This window comes from Notamacropus eugenii, chromosome X (genome assembly GCF_028372415.1).
Source record: "Notamacropus eugenii isolate mMacEug1 chromosome X, mMacEug1.pri_v2, whole genome shotgun sequence".
Lineage (NCBI taxonomy): Eukaryota > Metazoa > Chordata > Mammalia > Diprotodontia > Macropodidae > Notamacropus > Notamacropus eugenii.
The window spans coordinates 97,028,671-97,050,502 of record NC_092879.1 but is presented as its reverse complement, the minus strand read 5'-3'; the positions used below and the strand labels follow the sequence as shown (position 1 = coordinate 97,050,502).

The window sequence follows — 21,832 nt, the reverse complement described above, 5'->3', positions numbered from 1 at the left end:
TTGATTTGTCTTACGTAGAGAATCTCAGAGTTGAAAGGGGTCTTGAAGGCTGTCTGGTCAATAAGTTAACAGGCCTTTGTAAAGTGCCTACTATGTGCCAACCATTGGTTCACCCTAAGGAAGGTGGTGAGCTCTCAGTGACTTGCACGAACTAAGAGCTGGTCTGTGCATCATGCCATCCCTGCTTACAAGAACCCTGTCATGGGGGGAGGGGAGCACAGATGATTTTCTCCATTTTACCATAGAGAGACTGAGTGATCTGCCTAAGGTTCCACAGCACCTCAGAGTTGGAACCAAAGAGCTTGGCCTTAAGCTCCAACCACTAGGTTGGGATGTTCTTTCAATTCTCAAAAAATGAGACAGAAGCTTAGAAAACAAATCTGTGTCTTACCTGCAGACATCCAGCCCTGACCTAGCCTCCTCCAGTCAGGGTCTCTGCCCCTTATAGAACCTGGCCCAGTTCAGAACCATTTTCCTTAAAAAGATTCAAGATCCAATAGAATCAGGGACTCTGAGGGTCTGCACCCTAAACATGGGACTATCATGGGTGTATGAAAGAGAAGGACTGGGGCTAGGGAATGGTCCCTTGGCCCAACCTTCACTGGGGATCTGAAGCCAGATGCTCCCAAGGCCTTGGAAGCCTTGTGGGGCAGCCAGTGGGGCAGCAAGGTGGCCATGTAGCCTACTGGTCAGTGATCCAACAAGCATCTCTCCCTCCTTTAGCCCTTGAAGCTACAGCACCTGGCTCTGCATCTAACGCTGCTCTTCTTTATTGAGGTGGCCTTAAACAAGTCAGGCCCCTCTCTGGGCTTCCTCAGCTCCTGGATGGAAGGACTCAGGTGAGGGGACATGGACCCCTGCTTTGGTAACTCCCTGGCCCCCATTGCCAAACGTAAGGCAGCTACTCCCTAGCACATTTTGTCTCTACCAACTCCTCCTGGAGTCAAGGCATCTTGGCACCTCAAGAAAGATGTCAACCATTAACGAGCTCAGCCCACTCAGGAGGCTGAACTAGACACTGTGGCTTTAATGAGAGAGGCTGCTACTATCTCTCTGCTCAAGGCTGTGAGGGCTAGTCCCAGGTGGTCTGCCTTCAGGACACTGATCTGGTATCCAACAATCAAACCCCTGCAACTTCTCCCCTTCAGAATCTCCAAAGGACATTGACAGAGAACATCACCCTGGAGCCTCCCCACCCCCAACACACATGCACACACACACATGCACACACACACACACACACACACGAGACCCTCCTCATGCAAAGAGGTAGGGAGGTAGGGACAGTGAGCCACAGGACGGAGAGGGATACAAGTTGGCAAAAGCATGGTTCCATTTACCAGCCTCCACAAGAAGTCAGAGTCAGGGGTTCTGACTGGTAGAAGTGCATACAAGCACTGGGCCTCAGATGCCCCAAGTTGTCACCAATCATACAGCTTTGGAGAAACCAAGGCTGCTGTCCCTGCCAGAATCACCCCCTCCTCCTGACAAACACACATACACCACATACACATCCCTAAGTTGGGGAGGTAGGGTGGTAGCAGGAAATAGACTCTACTAGCTTTGAAAAAAAATGATATTGGAACTGAAGCTGCAGGGAAAAGGTCTTGAGAAAACATCTAAGGTATGATATTTCACTTCCCATCTCCAAGGCTTTGCCTAAGCTATGCCTCATACCTAGAATGTTTTTCCCAATTGGAATTCTTTACCTTCTGCAGCTTTGTAACTTTCTCATAGCATGTGTCTAGCTCCTGCCGTAGGGACCGGTTTTCCTCAGAGAGAATCTCCACCATCTGCTGGGCTCTGAAGACGATGGCATAGGGGTCTGATGGCATGGGTTGGTAAGGTGAGGGTAGCTGCTGAGCTCGAGTTATGGCTGAATAGGCTTCTCCTGGCTGCTGCTGGCTTGGATTGGGTTGGCCCTGGCGGTAAGAATCCCCTTGGTGTCCCTGGCTAGGCAGGAACAGCTGCTGAGGCCTAGCCAGGAGAGAGTTGGGCTCTCCCTGGTTTTGGCTCAGGGGGTGCTGCTGTGCAGGTGATGGTCTGGTTGTTGGTGGAGACTGTAGCAGGTTCAAGGACCCCAGTGATGTCACAGAAGATGTAGGGCTATGATGGTGAGGGGTCCTTGGCTGCAGTGAGGCATCCTGGGCTGGCCTGAAAGGCATGAAGAACACATCTGGTAAGTTCTGCAGCAAAGAGGTCAGGGAGAGGAGCAGGAAGCAGTATGAGGGGGGCAGGGAAGGGTCCCAATCCAACCAGACAATACATGCACCTTGAACATCAAGTCCTCTATCCTCTGCTGCGGGTATAGAGGAAGGTACTTGGGATTAGGATGAGAGCCGGAATTAGTATCAAACCCGCTGGCCAAGTAGAAGTGAAGATAAAAGAGCCTTCTCCAGCATAAGCCCAAGTATCAGCAGCTGTATCCACACTTTATAGATGAGGAAACCGAGCTCAGAGGGGCTCAGCGGGGAGAGCTAATAGTGGCAGAAGCAGATTTTGAACACATGGCCTTTCTAGGTTCCAAGTCCAGGTCTCTTTTAACTATTTCACAGTGTCTCTCCATTTCCCCTCATGGTCCCTTCTCCCCAAAGCTTAGGCCCACTCTCTGCCAGTAGCCCAAGGTCTAGAAAAGGCTAACGTCCTGGCACATGTTTGGCTTTCTCTTCTAGGAGCAATAGGAATGAATTTTCATCAAAGAGGCTGTGCTCCGGCCTGCCCTATGGTTGAGCCTTGGTTCAGACTGCCATCTGCTTGGGTCTCTAAAGAATCATCTATGTTGCTCACCCTTCTCACCGCTTTATTCAACCCAAGGATCTGAACCTTAGCCTTGCCTAACACTGCAGATGGACATCAAATCACAGAGAGCATCACATTAGAAGGTGTGATCCATATTCACTCACTGGCTTGCCAAACATTTATTAAGGATCTCCTGAACCTAAGGATCTGTGCCTAGGGAAGAGAACCTATACCTATCCCCAGTAGTCCCCCGGGGCCAGAATCTGAAGGCTACTCTCCAAAGGAGGTGCCCAACACACCAAGAGCACTGAACGGGTTACTGCCCCATGCCCAAATGCCAGCTACCAATTGGGACCACCACCAATGTGGGACGCACATGGTACTATGTTTCAGATATAGTCGGGGAACTGTAGGGCAGGAAAGGCATTTCAACATCAGCTAGACCAAGACCCTACTTTACAAAAGGGAAAACTGAGGTCCAGAGAGAAGTGATTCCAGGCAAGGGTTTCATGGTGAGTCGGTGGCAGGGCTGGAACTAGCATGACTGTCAATTCCAAGGCCCTTTGCCCCATATCACCACTGGCAGCCAACCTGATGGCCTTCTGTATTACTGAGAATTCTGAGCTATGCTATCACACGGGGCAAGTCTCAATGAAAGAACAGAAAGTTCTTTCATGTTGGTCTTGGGGTCACATGACTAGAAGAACAGAAAGTCCTTGAGGACAGGACGTTGTGCATTTTCCTTCAGTATGTCCAATGCCTAGCACGAAACCTAGTCCTTGATGCCAGTGTACAAGAAGTATTATTTCCTTGGATAGTCATTCACTGTACGCTAGGAGACCCGAATGAGGGCGTCTGGAGGCCTGGGCATGGCATCAGGCCTAATGATAGCTCATCTTCCTTCTCCCCACACCCAGAGTTCAGGAGTAGTCTAGTAGCACAGCCCATCAATTCTCTCCCCTGACTCCTAAGAAGCAGAGCACAAACTCACAGCAGAAATGGAACCCCCCAGAGGCTGGCCCTTCTGGCTAGAAGTGCTGCAGAAGGGAAGCAGGTCTAACTTGCCAAGCGAGGCCAGTGATCAAGCCTGGGACACACCCAATGAGCAGCAAGAAACGGACCTCTCCAATGTAGCCAAGGGCAGAGAAGGGGAGCCCAGAGAGATGCTTCCTCAAAAAACTCTGGCCCCATTTCTTCAATACAAAGATTTGTTCTAAGGGCATCTCGTCATCCAGATGGTCCAAGAACAAACAAATATAGTCCTATACTCCCTGAACCCAAAGCTCTCAGCAGCCCCCTAATTCCAGACATGCTGTCTTAAGAACAGCTTGGCCAGTCAGTGGTCAGTGCCTAACCCACCCAGCACTCTACTGGATGCTAATGGTAAAGAATCCCAGGAGTTCTACTGGGCCCTACTTTGGAGGGCCGTGTGTATCCTTCCTTTCTGCAAACTCCAAGCACTGACCCCCTTCACCAATTAAGCAGGGGATGGCTCGCCTAATAGCCTCTTCAGAATTCTACCATCTTTTTTTCCCAGGCTCCTCCCTCCACTAGCAGGGCTTCAGAATTTCTCTATTGTTGGGATGCCAGCAGTGAAACCTCACTCTACCCACTTTTAGCAAACCAAAGGCCCCAACAAATGGAAAGTAAACAGAAGAATAGCCTTATACAAGGGGGGTTCTCCCCCTAGCCTGCCTCTCCCAACTGGCTGAGGCTTGGGCAGGTCACATAACCTCCGTGTATTCAGCTCCCTCATCTTCAGGGTGACATTAGCTGCCTTCCCTTATCTCACAGGACAGAATGCCCATGAAAGGAAATATCATGGAAAATGAACTGCTTGGTCAATTCCAGAAGGGTGTGTTTATGTGTGGAGACCAAAGATCCCAGAACAAATTCAACAGGGGCCAAGGTGGGGGGTGGGGAGGAGAGGTCAGACATAACCCCTACCCTCAGGAAGCTTAGAGAAGAGTCTTGACTGGCAGCTGGAAGGGGAAGGAACAAACACTCACATTTGCCTGAGGCAAGCTCTGCTCAGCCACTCAAGGGCCATCCCCACTCTGCATGGGGTTCATGCTGCAGGCCTGCTTTGAAGGACAAAACCTACTGGCCTTGGCAGCTGAGGTCCTCTTGGGGTCAAGGCCAGATGCAGCAGTTGGGGGGCTCATGCTAAGGGTGTTCTCTTTCAGGCCTGTAGCCCAAGAGCTGAACCAGGCTCCTCTCTGACGCTCCTGGGCCCAGTCAGGCAACATTCACTATACAACCTCTTCTGGGTTTCTGGGCCTTTGTTTCCCTCCCCCTTCCCTACCCCTATTCTCAGCCCCCTTCCCTCAGCCCCCAGCCCTGATGGCCAGACCACACAGTCTTGTGGATCCAGCACTTAGCTGAGGAGTCTGGTCTCTCCCCAGGGACAAACTGAGAGGAAGCAGCTGCACCTCAGTTTCTCCAGGCGGTAAACAGAAGAGTACCATAACACAGATCTCCATTACTGGCTATTGTGAAAAGGAACGGACTTCCTTGCCAAATTCCATCTGGATCCCAGCAGCCACCGGGATGAGAAAAGCTGGACAGCATTAACACAGCTTTGTGGCAAGAGGGAGACCTGAAATTCCCTCTCCCCTTCCCCCATCAGGCAGTCCACCTGGGCAAACTCTCTAGGCACCTCATTGAAGCCAACAGGGCTGAATAGCCGCGCCCCCCCCCCCCCATTGCAACATTAACCATGCAAACCAAGCAGGCACAGACAATAGCATCACATGATCGTGGGGGCTAGGCCCTGACCTCAGAGGTTCCCCCCCCCCCCCCCCAGTCCCCAAGCAGTCAGACACTGGATCGATCCATTCAGGTACCCTGGGTGCCCAGGCGGGAGCCTGCCGGGCCTTCTCAATTGCTCTCACATACTCTCATCCATACGGGTCTGGGCCCAGGTGAAGCCAGCAGGCTGGAACCCAACTGTGGTCCTTTCCTTCCCAGCCTCTCCAGGAGTGAATCAGAGAGGGCCGGGCATTCCTGAAGGCTGCCTTCTCTTGCACAAGCAGTATTCTAAGGTCGTTCTTAAATTCCACTGAACAATGATTGAAAGAAACCTCAGACCTGGGCAAGAGTTCAACAATTGAAAGGAGATGGCTGCTTTCTTTATAAACAAAAATAATCTTTTTTTTGAAAAAAGGGTTTCCTCTTTTCTTTGCTTAACAAAGCATTCAATCAATGTATAACCCTAGTGTGCAGAAAGGGCTCAGCCATCAGGGCGGACAAAGGTTTGGAGGGCGGACAAAGGTTTGGAGCCCGGACTCCCATCTGGAGGGCTATGTGGCTGGGCCAGGCGCCCGCGTGCAGCCTTTCTTTCTGGGCCTTCTGTCTCCTAGGGGGCCTCTGGGTGGCGGGGCTGTGTCTAAATGGCCACCGCCGCTCGGACTCAAAGTTCCCCCAGTCGATTCTTCCTCTTTCTTTTCTTTCTGTCTCTTTCTTTTTTTTTACAGGGGGAGGGGAGGAGGAGGGAAATAAAAGGATTCTTTTTTTCTCTCTAGCTCCCTAGCTAATCTCCAGACGTTCTGGGAGCCTCCCTAGCAAAGAAGGATTTAGCAGCAATTTGCTCAAGGGTTCCTCTCTATGCCCAGCTCTGTCATTTGCGGATTAAGGCCCAAATTTCCACTTGTAATTGTTGGGCTTCCTTGCAAAGCTAAGTGGGCTGCAGGAAACAGAGGTCCCTGAGAGGCAGAGGTGGCTCAGCCTGGCCTCCTCCAGTCGGGCTTGGCAGGAGCCCGCCTGGCAGCCCCTGGTCACCCACCATGCCCGGCCTACTCTCCGAGACCCAGCAAACAAGCACTTCTGCTCCCACTCAGGTGGAGGCCACTCAGAACAAAGCCAACCCATACTCCACCCCAAAGGGGGCCCAGTCCTTATCCCTTCACAGCCCCAAGTGACAGAAACAGAGCCCTCAGCCAGCAGCAAACAGGGCCACACGAGCCATACCCATGGACAGAAATCTTGCTAAGAGGCCGATTTTCCCGGATTGGCTTTTTCCGGGATGGAGAAATCAGCAGATAGCTGAGGGGGGAAGAGAATGAAAAGTTATTCTCGTGGAATTTCTGCAGCTAAATTTCCCTAGTGGTTTAATCAGTAATGGAAGGGGGGGGGGTTGGAAATTTCCCTCTCTGGGCTCTTTATTATTTATTTAGGCAGATCAAAGGGCTTTTCCCCCATCCAGATTCAAGCTTTAAATGCTGTGGGAGTCGTGTCAGATCACAAACAATACTGCTGAATGAGTTCTGAAAATAGCTTTCCTGAAAGGCGGGTGGGCTACTTAGATGCTGGCTTGAGATTCTGCCCCACCCCCACTCCCACCCTGGCCCAAGACATGGAGATTCTCCTCTCCTAAGCCAACATCAGAAAACTCCTTAGCACCACACCCCCAGAATCCCCTGAGCTACACAGACGCCAGCCTGCTCTGAGGGGCTTGCTCGTTGATGAAGCCAGCCTAGCCACCACCCCGCCTCCTCCTGCTTCATCAGGCACAGCAGGGAGGACCTGGGGTCAGTCTCCTCGTTTAACCTAGATTGGGACTGTCCAATGACCCATTTCCTGCTCCAAGTCCCTTATCAAGACAATGGCTCAAGAGTGACTTGACTTTTGAAAATCTTGCAGAAGAGGCTAGACGGGGGTTAAGGAAATCCCAGGGTTGGTGTTTTACCTTCACCCTAATCTTCCCCTAAAGAGGCCTCTTCTCCAGAGGCACCTTGGGGACTTCAGGACAAAAGGCTCTTTGCTTGCTGGCCAATCCAGTAAGAGAAGAAACCTGGGACAAATGTGGGATTTGGTCCGGAAGGGTCCTTAGACAACCCCTAAGCCATTGCCTTGATTTTAGAGCCAAAGGACCTCCACTCCAGAGCGAGTCAGGTCGTGGAGCTAATGAACAGGAATAGAGCCCAGGTTCCTCGGATGACTCCAGTGCCCTCTCTACAGCACTACCGGGAGTAACACCTCAATAGTTCTAGGCTGTTTGGGTCCCTGAGCCTTCAGATCTCCACCTGTGTTTTCTCGCATTGCAGGGAGTGGAAGCAACGAAAGACCGATGTGTGCCATTAGCAAGACGTGCACCAGGTCTTCCCAACTTCAAGGCTGGTTGACTTCTCTCCTCTCAATGGAGCTCAGGGAGGCCAGGAATACCCACTCTGTCCAATATTTTCAGCTACCTTCCCTAGCCAAAGGCAGAGGTACTGCTGTACAGGGGTGAATAGCAGGACGGAACATGAGTATATCCTCAGCATTCCACAAGATGGAAGAGAACATTCCTCACTGGGGTCTACCACTAAGAAAGATTCAGAGTTCAACAATGGCACTTGGGAGTGACATATTTAATAAAGAGTGGCTGAGCTAGAGGATCAAGAATTGGGGGATGGGACAAGAAGAAAGGTGCTTTACTGAGCCCCGCCCCACCCCCCACTCCCCACACACACTGAGTTTCCCCATCCCATCTATTAAAATGCCCCCAAGCTAAAGGAGAGCCCAAGGAGACAGTATGGACAGGCAGAACTGTGCAGGGCAGAGACACTGCTCACCTGCTTGCTCCATACTCAGGGGGATGCTGGTACCTCATCATGGGCCCCTCCATTCTCCCAGGCTGGCTCAGACGATGTTCACTAAAGAAGTGTGTGGTTTCCTGGGGCTTGCAGACCAAAGATGGGGTGGGCATGCCCTTGAAGGGATAGTCGGGAGGTGGGCCCCGATGCTCCATGACCTTCAGGCTGGGCTGGGCTGCTGCTGGTCCTGGGTTCTTGTAATAGTCACTGGAACTAGCGGTGTTTTTGTAGAGGTCACCAGGCTGTGGTGGAGAGTGTGGAGAGCTCGTCACAGGGGCATGAGCCTTGACCCCACTGGTGGCCAGTGACAGTTGCATCAGGCGCTCACTCAGGGAGCGGACGTGGCCTTGCTTCAGATCTCTGAGGCCTTCATCCTGGTGGACCTTCCCAGGGTTGAGCCGCTGTACTGCTGGCCGCCCCTCCGTTCTCATCTTCTGGTTAGTGACGCCAGTGACATAGAAGGCAGCCCCAACACTGGCATGCTGCTGGCCTCGGAAGTACTGTGACTGGACCTTGGCTTCCTCATAGGTGGGGAGCTCTTCACTGTTCTGCCTGTGGGAGGGCAGCTGCTTCTCCATGACATTGTTGTCCACCTGGATCTCCTGGCCCTGGGGCTCTTGGCGGGCAGCGTGGGCCCCAAGCTGCTGGGGGTGTGGGTGCACGTGTGGGTGCTGGTGCACATGAGGGTGCTGGTGCGAGTGCTGATGGGGGTGCTGGTGATCTTGTGGGTTCAGCCCCTCCCCCTGAGATCCAGGGCTCCCGCCCCCACCACCAGGGAAGGGTGGTACATTCCCCGTGGCTTGTTGGTGCAAGGCCAGGAGGTTGCGATTATCATTGGGGTTCCCATACCGCAGCTGCTCCTGGAGCAGGCGCTGCAGCACAGTCGGGGTGGCCGGGGGGTCTTCGGAATTCCTCATCTCCAAAGCTGGGGCCTTGTGGGCAGAGAGTGAAAGTGGCTGCTTGGGCTGCCCTTGACCTGCAAAGGGGAAATGGCAAAGTCGAAATCAGCTTGATGATGGAGAGTGCAGGCTGGCCTTTGCTCACCCACTTGAGCCAAGTAGAGTGCTGGTCAGCTAGAACCCTGGAGAGATTAGGGTGGCATTGCCAGGCCCTGGCTGGGTAATCCTGGGTACCTAGGAATTCCCTGCCTCTTAACAGAGATGATAATGCCAATCTGATCTTGGGGAATGAGTTACCAAGAATAAGGGGGCACAAAGCAATTCACTCTTGGAAGCAGCAACAACAAGGCTAAAAAACCCAGAGAGAGGAGAGAAGGTAGAAAAGGAGAGAAAAAGAGGGGAGGGGAGAGGAGAAAAAAGGAGAAGGGAGGGGAAGAGGGGAGAAGGGAGGGGAGAAGAAAAGATAGGGGAGGGGAAGAAAGGAGGGGGAGGGGAGAAGGATGGGGGAGGGGAAGAGAGGAAGAGAGGGGAGGAGAAAGAATGGAGGAGGGGAAGAGGGGAGGGGAGGGGAGGAGAAAGGATGGGGAGGAGAGGAGAGAGGGGAGGGGTTGTTTTTAATAAATTCTGCATCACAGCATTGGCCAATGGCTTCTTATGGCAGGGGCTCTCAGGCCAGCCAACTGCACAATGATCTGATCATAGCCATGATGTAGATTGGGTCTTAAGTTGATTTGGGGGCTGGAGGCAGAGATGATTCCAGGGCTCACTCACAAGGCATGTGTGTCTTGTACACACATTCAGTGTCTAGGAAGTGCTTCTTGAGCCCGTATGGTGACAAGCAAAGGCAATGGTCTCAAGCCTTAGCTAGCTCTGGCACTGCAGTGATAGGAGGCATGGGGATCTACCCTTGAGTTACTGCAGCATAGGGCCATCCCTGCTCCCCATCAGAGAGGGCTGTTTGGCAGGTTCCCCCCAGAGGGGGACAGGCCTGGTCCGATGTGGCTCACTCTGCTAGTTCTCCTCCTTATCAACTCTCCTTAGATAGTGCAAGACCCTTCACACTTGCATGGACAAGGGTCAAAGATCAAGGCATCAGGGGTCAGGTAGTGGGATGGGGATCCAGGTATTTGGGTCCCTAGTCTCTTATCTCTAACTACTGCCTTTCAACCCACCCCACCCCCACTTGGCAAACATGAGCCCCTCGTCTTTGGGTCACCATGGAAATGTAGGCAGAAGAGGAAGGGGAGGACAAAGGTTGAAGGCTGGCTGCCCTGCCCCTCCCCCCCCCCAGTCACCTACAAACCACTCGCTGTGTTGTCCCTTGAGCCTACCTTGCCATTCCTACTCCTGGCCTCTGCCACTGCCACCTCCTCCTCCAGGGTGGCAGGCCCTGTTCCCACTCACTCCACTTAGCTCCATGTTCATCCCATCCTGGCCCATCTGACTGGGTTGGACTTTTCATAATTCCTGACCACTTTAACATACAGACTGACCCCTCTGAGTAAAACCCAAATGAGAAGTACCTGGAAGTACCTGTTTCTCCTCCCCCTCCTCCCAGAATCCAGAGGCCTAGCCACAGCTTTTCCCTCTCTGTCATCCTCCACCCCTCCCACCCCCACCCAAGCAAATGTGAGCTGTTCTTACCTATTTCTGCTCTCCTTTGGGAAACCTGGGAGAAGGAAGAGGGTTTTTGCTCCAACCTGGCCCAACAGCCTGGTCTGTCTGCCACTCGGTGTGTCTCTGTCTTCCCCAAAGGCCCAGTGCTGCTGGCGGAGGCCAAGCTGATCCTGCAGGCCGCCGGCCGTCTGACCACTGGCCACTCTGAAATGTTCAAAAGGGAGGGAGGGTTCTCTTTTACTACCAGCAGCAGGCCAGCACTCACCCAACGCAGCTCTTTGGGTGTCTGCCTCCCGCTTCCTCCCACACTCCAGACTTTTAATGAGTTACGGATTGCCTCCACTGGAGCAGAAAGGAACCTCAGGGTCCAAGAGCAATGTCTGAGCACTTGAGTCTGCTCCAGGGTGTGGGACTGAAGGAGCCTGGGCCTCTTAGAGGTGGCCAGGGACAGGCAGCGACCGAAGGTATCATTGGCAACAGTGTGTTCAGTAGGCCCCTCCAATGATGCTGAGGGGTACAACTGAGGCACCCCATAAGCAGCTCATAGAGGCCTCCAGGCAGCAGAACTGATGGTGGTCAGCATCTTCCCTCCTGGCCCCACTGAGGCTCCATTGAGCACTTAGCTGGCCCCCAGTGTCATCATCTTACACTTTGAGGGTCTCCCTGGATATTGGTAGCTTGCGAAGTCAATAGGTCAAAGCTTTTTCTCTGTCATTTGACAGAAGAGGAAACTGAGACCCAGGGAGGGAAGAGAAGGTATGTATCCAAGGTTATTCAGCTAGTGCATAGCTTAGCTTAGATCTGGACTCAATGCTGGGTGTTAGAGAAGACAAGAGGAGTGGAAAACATCCCTAGGCCCCACAAAGGTCATGCTACCCTGTAGGAATAGTGACTGGTCTTCACCACTAATGGTCCCCCCCATTCCCACCCCTATTCCAAGGCATGTTGCCCAGCCATTCCGACTCCCACCTGGCTGGGCCACATCCTGAAGACCAACCCTTCCCCTTTCTCAATCTGGCCTGGCTTTTTCTTGGTCCTGTTTGATCAGTCTACCCAGTGGTGAGAGCATTGAAGCCGTGTGTGTGTGTGTGTGTGTGTGTGTGTGTGTGTGTGTGTGAGCACACAAGGAAGGGCACACACACACACATACACACATAAACACAGCTTGCGTATTTGGTGAGATGCACACAAAGCATGTGACTGACAATTCCCACAGCCCCAGCTTCAGTGGGTGACTCACATCACTCCCAATAAAAGCTGGAAGTGGAAACCGAGGGCAGAGGAGTTTGGCAGCTATGCCAGGTGTAACCTAAACAGCAACATGCCTAGAATCAGGGCACCGAATCACCAAGCCAATGACTGATGAAACAGTTTCCCAGCAGTGCTACCAATGATCAAAAAAGAAGAAAAGATTGAAGAGAACTTGGCAACTGTGCAGAGGTGCCTCTCTGTCTCAGCCTGGCCCTGAGCATGACCACAGCCTGAGGCAAAATGGCGGCCCACGGCAGAGCAAATATTCCAGAGCATCGGCCCCAACTTGGGGGTAGCTTTGAATTAGGCTCCATTCTGTACTGAGCAAAGACCTAAGGGGAATGTGGCCACCATCAAATTCTGCCCCAGGGGTCTGGCCTCCTGACCCAAAGCCCTGCTTCTGGAGGGCAGGGCTGGGTCAGGCTGGCGAGGCAGTGCCCAGGGCCACCAAGGCCTGGCTCAGGGCAGTATCACTTCAGACCACCACCAACTGTTGCTGGTTTCCTCTGCCCACCCTAGGCCTACCTGAGCAGCCTCCCCTTGGCTCTTCAGCAGCCAATGGCCATAGAATGCTCTCTACGCTCAAGCAACTCAGCCAGGAGGACACGGCAGATGCCACCCCCTCCAGTCCCCTACTTTTTTAAACTGCTGTTTAAAAGAGGAAGAGAAATAAATCTGAGGAAAAGCTTTCTATATCCCTTTCTAGTTTACCGAATTTTCTCAAAGACTCCTGGGTCAGCTCCATGTCAAGAGGCATAGATTGAGGAGGGAAAATATTGTTTATTTTGCTTTTCAGAGGAAGAAAAGGAAAAGGAGTCCTGCCATGTTCAGAAACTAAAATAGAATGAGCTCTGTAGCCTTCAAACAGCAAGGCAGCTCCAAGCACACCATGACTGAAGCCTGGGAGGGAGGGACAGCCCAGCCGGGGTTCTCCCTTACAGAGGAAGAACTTCTACTCTACTTGAAGAGTAGCTGGGAGTACAGACCGAACTCCACCGTAAGAACAACAAGGTAGCCAGGCCAAGCAAAATGCTGACTGCTTCTCTCCAAGTTCTAACCCCTGACCTCTCCCAGCATACCTGGCAAAGGCCAACACCCACAGCTACCACCTTCCAAGGTGGTCATAGGCAGGAATCATATTTCCACCCTCAGAATAAATCCTGGGAACATGACCCAGTCAGAGAGTCTCGCCCCCACTGCCCACCGGGATGGTAGAGAGAACTCATTTGCCTGTGAAATCCTGGTTAGCTTGTCCCATCCAGATGGACTCCCAGTTAAATTGCAGGAGGCCAGTTCAGTCAAGTTATGGATAGGCATTTAAGTAAAAACCATACCCAGCCCCTCCCTCCCCACACTCACCCACAGCCTCACAGCCACCCATCTAGGACACATGGGGCAAGGTGGTATTGCGGTGCTTGTTCTGCCCTTTCCACTGGTCTTGGGCACACTCTGACCCAAGCTACCCCACAGATAATATTCCTGAAGAAGTCAAGAAAATTCACCTCTTTGGGCCCCAGTTTCCTGCTCTGTAAAATGAGGGAGATGGATTAGATGACCTCAGAGGGACCTTCTAGCTCTGAATCTACAAGCCTATGAGCATGATTCATTTCACTCTGGGGAACAGGACAAATGACCTTCTCGTAGCTCAAGTCTGGGTCTTGGTTTCTCCTGACTATCTTTCTCCAGGATTCAGTGACAATTCTGGGGTTTGGTGCCAGGCCTGGTTTAATCACTCTCTCCCCCTGGGCCAGAATCTGAATAAAAATCATCTCAGAGAACTTAGAACCAGAAAGGACATTAGAGATCACAGAAACTAACCTCCTTATCTTACAGAAGGGGAAACAAAGACCAAGAGAGGAGAAGCATGTTGTAGCAGAAAGACTGGAATCAGAGAAGCTGGATACAAACCACCTGTGTGACTCTGGGAAAGTGACTTCCCATCTCTGGGTCTCAGTTTCCTTCTTTGTAAGATGAGTGGGTAAGACTAAATGACTTTCTAAATCTTGCAAAATGCAAGCCTTGGGCCAGAAGATTGAGTGAGGCCCCTAAATCCTAACCACTGCCTTTTCCAGCTCCAAATCTTCAATGTTATCATGGAAAGGGTCTACAGACTGACATGAAAACCAAGGCCCTTGGTGTCCACAAGGTTGGGAATCACTGGGCCAGGGCTTATTGGCATCTTCCAGAAAATTCCTTTGACTTAAGCACCATGACTCAGATAAAGGCACCAGGCTAGTCCCAAGTCTCTGTTTGCACTTTTAGGTCTCGTTAGTACAAGCACAGGGACAGTGGGTGGTAGAAGGCCCCTCTGTGGGCTTGAGAAGCAGAGCAGCACAAGCCTCATGTCCATTAGACCCAGGGAAGGCCCTAGTCACCAGAACACCCCCAAGAGGTACCCTCCCCCTATTCCTTTCTGGTCATCTTGTTCCAACCTTTATCTCAGGTGAGACAGTAAATGACCTCTTGGCCAGCTCTCAGAAAAAGAAGAGACCTCTGTGAACATCCTCTATCGCTTGCACCTCAGTCCACCTTTCCAAAGAAGCCGCCCCACCCTCCCCCTGTTCCCCTATATTACCCACCCAGAGGGTTGTCACCTAGCAGGCTCTGCTGCCTCTTGGGAATGAAACAAGGCCCAGGGGAGGTGGGCGGCATCCCTGGGGCTGGGGAGAGGGCACAGTGGAATTCAGGCTCCATGGGGAAGTCATAAGTACTTGTCCTAAATTGCTAGACAGCCAAGGCTCTAATTAGGAAAAACAGTAAGTGGGTGAGAAAAAGTTCCTAACTGCACACCCTCCACTGGGTCTCAATTTCGCCCTGGGAAGGCCCTGTTGGGCAGCTTGAAGACCCTGCACTCTAGTGACCCAGGAACCCAGGGATTCTGGTTGCAGTAGAAATTCATAGAAGGTCAGCACTGGAAAGAAGTCAGAATCCCTGGGTTTCCAAAGCACATTCTGTGTGCGAGCATCCAGAGCAGAGTGAGGATAGTGAGCACAGTCACACCTGTGGGCACACCTTACTTGCCAAAGGGCTAAGTGGAACCTGTCTTCAATGGTCAGTGGCACTTGCTTCAAGCCAGAGGAAGATCTGTAGACTAGATCAGACCAGCTCAAAGCGGTCCAGTGGGAGCTGAGCAGTACAATGTGTGTGGGTGGTATATGTAGCCAGGTACCGGTGCCAGCCATTTCATATGGGGAAAAGGCACTGGGCCCAAGATGTTTGCCACAGCCACAGCAGTCTGGGGGAAGGGGGAGGGGGCAGAAGCCAGAGGTTACAGAGCCTAGATGAGGCAAGGCTAGGCCAGGCCCAGATGCATGCTCACTGTACTCTCAGAGGGTCCACTTTCTTCTGAAGGGCTCAGGGCTCATTTTTCCCTCACATCCATCCCATGAAGAGAAGGCAGGCACATTCTCCCTACTTAACAACTAGGGCAACTGAAACCCAGGGAGAACTTAGTTTGGAGGTGCTGGGTTCAAGCCCCCATGCTGTTCCTTGTGTAACTTTGGGCAAAGTCTCTTTCCCGTTGGGCTTAGTTTTGTCCCCTGTATACCCAAGGGGCTGGTGGATTTCTACCTGTAAACCAGAGTCTGCCTCAGTTATCCAAGTGGGACAGGTGGGGAACCAGGACTCCAAAGGCTCCCAGCTCTGGTCTGTGGGTCCTTCATAAACAGACAAATCTTCCCCTAGGATTCCCAAGAGGCTGGCCTCCAAGGAGAGCAGAGTAGGTCAGCACACAGCCTTCGAGGCCGAGTGAGGGCCAGGGTGGTGGGGGGAATAAGGCTCAGCACACACTCAGGGACTCACTCTGCCACGCTGAATCCTTGGCTCAGGTACTGGGTGAGCACAGGTGTGCCATGGAGCAGGTGCAGGGCTGGAAGCCAGCGTTCCAGAAGTTCATACCAAAGGGCCTGAGTCACTCCCCAAGGAGATGAGGCAGAGCAGAAGAGAGGAGGGAGAGAAGAGGAGGGAAAGGGAGACTGGTTCCTCCCACCCCTTCCCTTCCTTCCTGCCACTACCTGTCCTGATCCAACTCCACAGGCTCTTTGGCCTGCCCAGGGAAGCTTGGGCGGAAATCACCTCAAGCACAGGGAAATCTTTCAGCCAACATTCTCCTCTCTCAAAGAATCCCAACACCTGCTTGATCCGGGAAAGCACCAAAAGGACCTGGAGACCAAGAATTATCATCTCAGGCCTTGGCCACAAACCTCAAGCTGTATACTGTCCTTCCCTCTAATCCATAATATAGAGAAGGATATCAATGGCCCAGGAACCTTGCCATTGGGCTGCCAACACCCCATGACCTGACTGGTCAGAAACACAAATGTCTTATAGAGTCAACCTCAAATGTTATGTGGCTGACTGGATGTGTTCTGGACAGCCAAGCCACCAGCCTGGGCCACCGTCCATCATAGCCACCAGGCATCGGTGAGGTCCCAGGAAGGAGAGGGCAAGGAAGCCAGAAGAGAGAGGCCAAATGAATGACAGGGAAATCAGATTTCTCCCAAACAGATATATCCATGCTCATCTCTGCTACCAAGGGCACAATGCTGGCCCCCAAGTCTGGGATTTAGATCTTGATTGGGCTTTGGGGAGAAGGAATCTCACTAATTCAGTACAAATTTCTACTCTTTGGAAATAGCCCAAATGAGTGGAGTTGAGTGGATTGGAAGGGGGCAGGGCACATCAGAGTTTTCTAAGGGCCAGTCTCAGACTTGACTCTCCCCAAACAATTTCAGAAAAGTGTGTCCGACCTGGCCAACATTTGTATGGTCTCTTTCCTGTCTTTTTAAAGAAAGCAAAGAAGGAAGGAAACAATCAGAGCACCCCCAGAACCTCGGCTGTCTCACCGCTGTCCCTGGGAATACTCATCCCACTACATTCTGTGATGTCAGCAACCCCCTCCCCACAAATATGCCAAACATGTTCTCCTCCCTCACCCCAAGGCCTGGGGTTTCTCGGCTCCTTCTCTGATGGAGTCCAGGCCTCTGGGATAATGAGGACCATGTGCAGGGAAGACGGGCTTTGGGGGAACACCTCTCCGTGCCTCAGCCTTAGCGACCTTAGGAAAAGTGAGCAAACTGCTTCTGGCGCATCATTTGTCCTTACTGGGGTTGGGGGGGGGGGTCAAGCTCCATGCTCTCGGGGCAGGGGGTTGTGTAAGAATGGCAGTCAGGGAGTGGGCCAGATGCTGGGGTGGGGGTGGGGTGGGTAGAGTGGGGTGCACAGACACCCAATCCTCCTTCTCGGTTTGTCCACCTTGACGGCTTGCCATGCATGGCAATGCGTGTGCTCCTGGTAGCCCTGATAAAAGCCAGTTGTGGTGAGGCAGGCCTCAGTTCCTGGCTACCATCAATAGGTGACATAAGGCAAATCTTCCTCTAAAAGCTTGACTTTTGCCCCTCCCCGCCACCCTTAGCGAATCTCCCTTCCCCCACACCCTTTCTTTAATCTTTTGGACAAGGCTGAAAAGCTTTAAAACCTTCATTGGGCACATTCCAGTCCTCACTGCTCTGCAAGATGTTTCTTAAGGAGCTCTCCTGTGGATCAAGCAAGATATTCACCTAAAGGGATGAGGCCTCACAGCCCCTGCTTGTGAGGGAGGGGGCGGGGAGGGGCTAGGCAAGAGAGCAGGGCTGGACAATCCTACCTACCATCACTTTTGGCTACAGACTGCCACAGGGCATTGCACATCAGCTAGAAGAAAGGGGTGAAGGATCAGAAGAAAAGCCAACTTCATTAAAAAGACACCCTACGATAGTAGGTGGTAAGGCTGAATGGGGGATCAGGGGGACTGGGTTAGAATTCCAGCCACCAGTGTGACTGTGGGTAACTCACATTCCTCTGTCAGCCTCAGTGTTTTCCTCCGGAAAATGGGAGAGTGGGGCTCACAAACCTCAGAGATCTGGCTCTAAATTTACAATCCAATTTTTTTTTATTAAAAGCCTTTTCACTAGATCACTAAGTCTGATGTGTATCAAGAATCATAGATTCAGAGGGAGATCTTAGAAGTACTTCTTCCAGAGGAGGACATGGAGGCCCAGATTGTTGGAAGCCTCAGAATCTCTATGAATCCTTCCCATTCTTTTTTCATAGAAGAGCAAGCCAGGCCCAGAGAACTTGAGTCACCCCAGGCCACATAGCAAATCAGGGTGGCTTTGGGAATGTACCTTCAAATGCTGCCCAGTCCCCACATTAACACTTTCTGAGTTGATGACAAGTCACCATCTCAAAGCTAGCAATGTCAAAGGAATGGCTTTGCAGATATTTTTTTAAATAATAGCTCCCATTTATAAACATTCCATTTACTGTCTTTCTCAATCCTCCACCCAAACAGGTCACTTGAATTCCCACTGCACTTTTCTATTGGGCTACAACCAAATGCCATATTTTATAAAAATTTTAACTTTGAATAGTGTGAATTTGAAAGCATATGATCATTATTTGCACTAACTGGGACCCAGTTGTAGGGGCTATTATTGTCCTCATTTTACAGATGGAGACACTGAGACTGAGAAAGGTTGAGTGAGTTGTCCAGGATCACACAGTTATAATAAGTATCTGGGGAAAGATTTGAACTCAGGTCGTCTTGACTCCAAACCTAGTGCTTGACTCATTGGCCTACATGTAGCTGCCTCTAGGTCTGCACTCTGTAAGCTTATCTACTCTAATGACCATGAGATCCTAGAGTTAGAGATGTAAAAGACCTTAGAGAATGGGATCCTTTTCAGAGCAAGAAACTGAGGCCCAGGGTAATGAAGCCACTTGCCAAAGGTCATATAGGCGGCAACTGACAGAGCAGGGATTGGAACTGAAGACCTCATATTTCAGAGTCCAAGACTCTCCCCAAAACCTCAGAGTCCTGGTCATCCCATTCCAGCAAGGCAATCCCAGAATTCACTGCTATGGAGGTTTTATTCAGCCATAGCTAGAAGTGGGTGCCAGTCTGTCAGGAGTTCCCAGAAGGCCTGGCAACCCAGCCAACCAAGCCAAGGGCTTAGCCCTGGATGGGACAGGTCACTCACTCACCAGGCTGAAGATGGTAAACTCCATCACTCACTGGAAGCTCCTCCCATCATTCCTCCCTTCAGCCAATCCCAGGTAGCCCAGTCACAGCAACTTTACCTTTCGCAGCTCAGGTATGTCCTGATCCATGGAGGCAGGCCTCCCTGCCAGCTGCCCTCTGCCCCAACCTCCCAAGCACACAACCACAAGCCCAGGCTCTCTGCCAGAATCCCAGAAAAAAGCTCATTCCTGAAAAGCAGCAAAGAGCGGCAACGGCAAATCGGCCTTGAACCTCCCCTCCCAGAGGTCCCTGATTCGAGGCCCTTAGTACCTGCCAAGCTTGCCCAAGTGCTTTTCCCGTTCTTTGTCTCTTTCCTGTAGCTAAATCTCATTTCGACAGGTCCCATTATTCTCAAGGTCATTAAAGAAAGTGATTTGTGTTTCCCACCCCCCCCCTCCTCCCTCCTGGGCCTCCCTCATTCCCGAAGCATTCCTGGCACACCCAGGCTGAGGTTGTCTTTACAGGGTGTCATGACACCCTGCCCTAAGCAGCACTGCCGGATGATTTAGGAGCAAACCGCAAACCTTGCCTTTCCCTGTGGGGCAACTAGAAAACGATGGCCTGGCGGGTACATAAGCATCCTCAAAGGCAGAGAATGCAGTGGGGCCAACTCACCAAAGCTCCAACGCTCTGTCAGCACTCCCGGAACACACCACCGCCGCACAAGATCCCACACAGGATGCACTGGGCCCACGTCACGGGCACACACATGCACAGGGAGGCCTCCTCAGAGACCTGATACTGAAAGGCAATGAACGCACAGGCATTAAAGGGAATATCATTAGCATCCATCTCCCCCAGGCTTTACCTTTCCACCTAAATGGCCACCCCAGGAAAGCACATGAGGCCCGAGCAGAAAACCAGCTGGCAAAAGGCCACCCCCATGGAGGCACGGAGTGTGAACCCCAAGGGGCCTCAGAAACGACCTAGTCCAAGCCAGATCTGAAGCAGTCCCTTCACTATAGGCCAGACAAATGGAGGAGAGAGGAGAAACTGAATTTCCTTCGTAGGCAGCCCCGTCCACTCTGGGCTAGCCCTCAGCATTAGGAAGACTTTCCTGACAGCAAGCCTAAATTTGACTGTCTGTCTCCGTCTCCCTCCACTCCTCAGCCCCAGCTGCTGGAGCCTTCCCTTCTGAGGTTACCTTACATCTATGCCCTCTGGATCCCTGGATCTCTAGGTATACATGTCCCCTCCGGTCCAGCATGAGCTCCCAGAGGTCAGGGGCCAGTCTGTGCTTTTTCTGTTTCTCCAGCACGTACCAATGTGCCAGGCACACAGTAAGCAACATTTAATAAATGCTCACTGATTCACAGCCAGCTTCCCCTTCCTCTCTCAGTTTTTCCCTCTGGGGTCAGACAGACCAAACCTAATCCTTGTCCGAGACAGCCAGCCTAGGAGAGAGGTGGTGGAGCATTTCCTCCGTTGCCCCCTCCCTCTTCTTCCCCCCTCCCCCACCCCATCTTCTTTTCCAGACTCCCAGCGAGCCTCACACTGCAAGAGCAGGAATTTGAGGCCCATACGGGAAGGGTAGGGAGGAGCTCAGAATGGGATGCTCCGAGGTTGCCTATCCCAACTCCTTCTTTTGACAGAGGAAGAAACTGAGGCTGTGGAAGGGGAAGGGATTTGTCCAAGGTCACATAGGGAATCCATGGCAGTAATTGCCTAATGAGGTGTCCTTCTGTTGCAGTGGGCACAAAACCCTGCACTCCCTGTAAAAACGTGGGGAAGAACGTCGGCTCAGAAGTGCTAGAACCCCAATGCTCTGGCCTCTATGAAGAAGGAACACAGCAGCCCTGCCATGTGCCCCCCTCCCTCACAGCCTCCCCTGCTTCTCCCAGCTCTCAATCACTCAACCTATGGAGTCTCTTTTCTTCCCAGAAAAGGTCAGGGAGCCATCACAGTTTCCCCTCACAGGGAACCCCTGGAGCAAAGGTCATTTGTTCCTGACTTGGGAGTGGCAGGCTTGCCTCAGGATCTTGCTGGGTCACCTAGACCAGAGCCTTTAGGCTGCTGCTAATTTTGCCAAGTAGGCCCCCAATACCAGATGTGGCCCTGAAAAGGCAGCATTTTGGCGGCGGTGGCGGCAGCGGCTGCTGCTGCTGCTGCTTAATTGAATTGGTGTAAAGCAAGGCTCTTTCAAAGGGAGCTGGTTATTTTAGACAAAGCCCCAGTGTATTCTTCCCCAAAGCCAGGGGCCCCTCAATGGTGAGTTGGGGCATCTCGAGGGCCCCTCCACACAAAGGCCCACTCCCACTAGTGTACTATGGGCTTCACTTTAGCCTGTCTACAGTATTCATCTTCACCAAAACATAAGGGGGAGGGAAGCAGACAAGGGAGATGGCTCTCCTCCTCTCTCAGGGTACAGAGGAATCAATAGGAATGGGTGGGGGAGGGGACTGCTTCGAGGCCTCAATAGTAGGACTAGAAAGTTGACATTGCCTCATCTGACCCTTAGGACAGCCCAGGGAGATAGATCTCCATTTTACAGATGAGGAAACTGAGACTGAGTTAAGCACCTGAGGTGGGATTCAAACCTAGGACATCCAGCTGCTCTGGTCATTGACCCTGTGGCCACCCTGGTTATTTGACTCTTCCAACAATAACAGAACCCTCTACATATAGAGGCACTCAGAAGTTTGTCAAACGCTTTTCACCCAGACCCTCTCACTTGGTCATCATGATGACCT

The 21,832-nt window shown here is 52.0% G+C and overlaps 1 protein-coding gene across 3 annotated transcripts in view; it reads right to left on the bottom strand.

The window, feature by feature from the left end:
* AMOT (angiomotin) overlaps positions 1-19,866 on the bottom strand; it is a 53,236-nt gene extending 33,370 nt beyond the window's left edge. The window contains exons 1-4 of one of the 3 annotated variants that reach the window (XM_072626574.1): positions 19,758-19,866; positions 10,859-11,035; positions 8,295-9,291; positions 1,710-2,154 (exon numbers count right to left, since the gene is read on the bottom strand). In XM_072626574.1, coding sequence (XP_072482675.1) covers positions 1,710-2,154; positions 8,295-9,232 — 1,383 coding nt within the window. In that variant the 5' untranslated portion in view covers positions 9,233-9,291; positions 10,859-11,035; positions 19,758-19,866. The remainder of the gene's footprint in view (positions 1-1,709; positions 2,155-8,294; positions 9,292-10,858; positions 11,036-19,757) is intronic. The other 2 variants (XM_072626573.1, XM_072626572.1) reach the window with 2 other exon arrangements.
* Between the last annotated feature and the right edge of the window lie 1,966 nt (positions 19,867-21,832).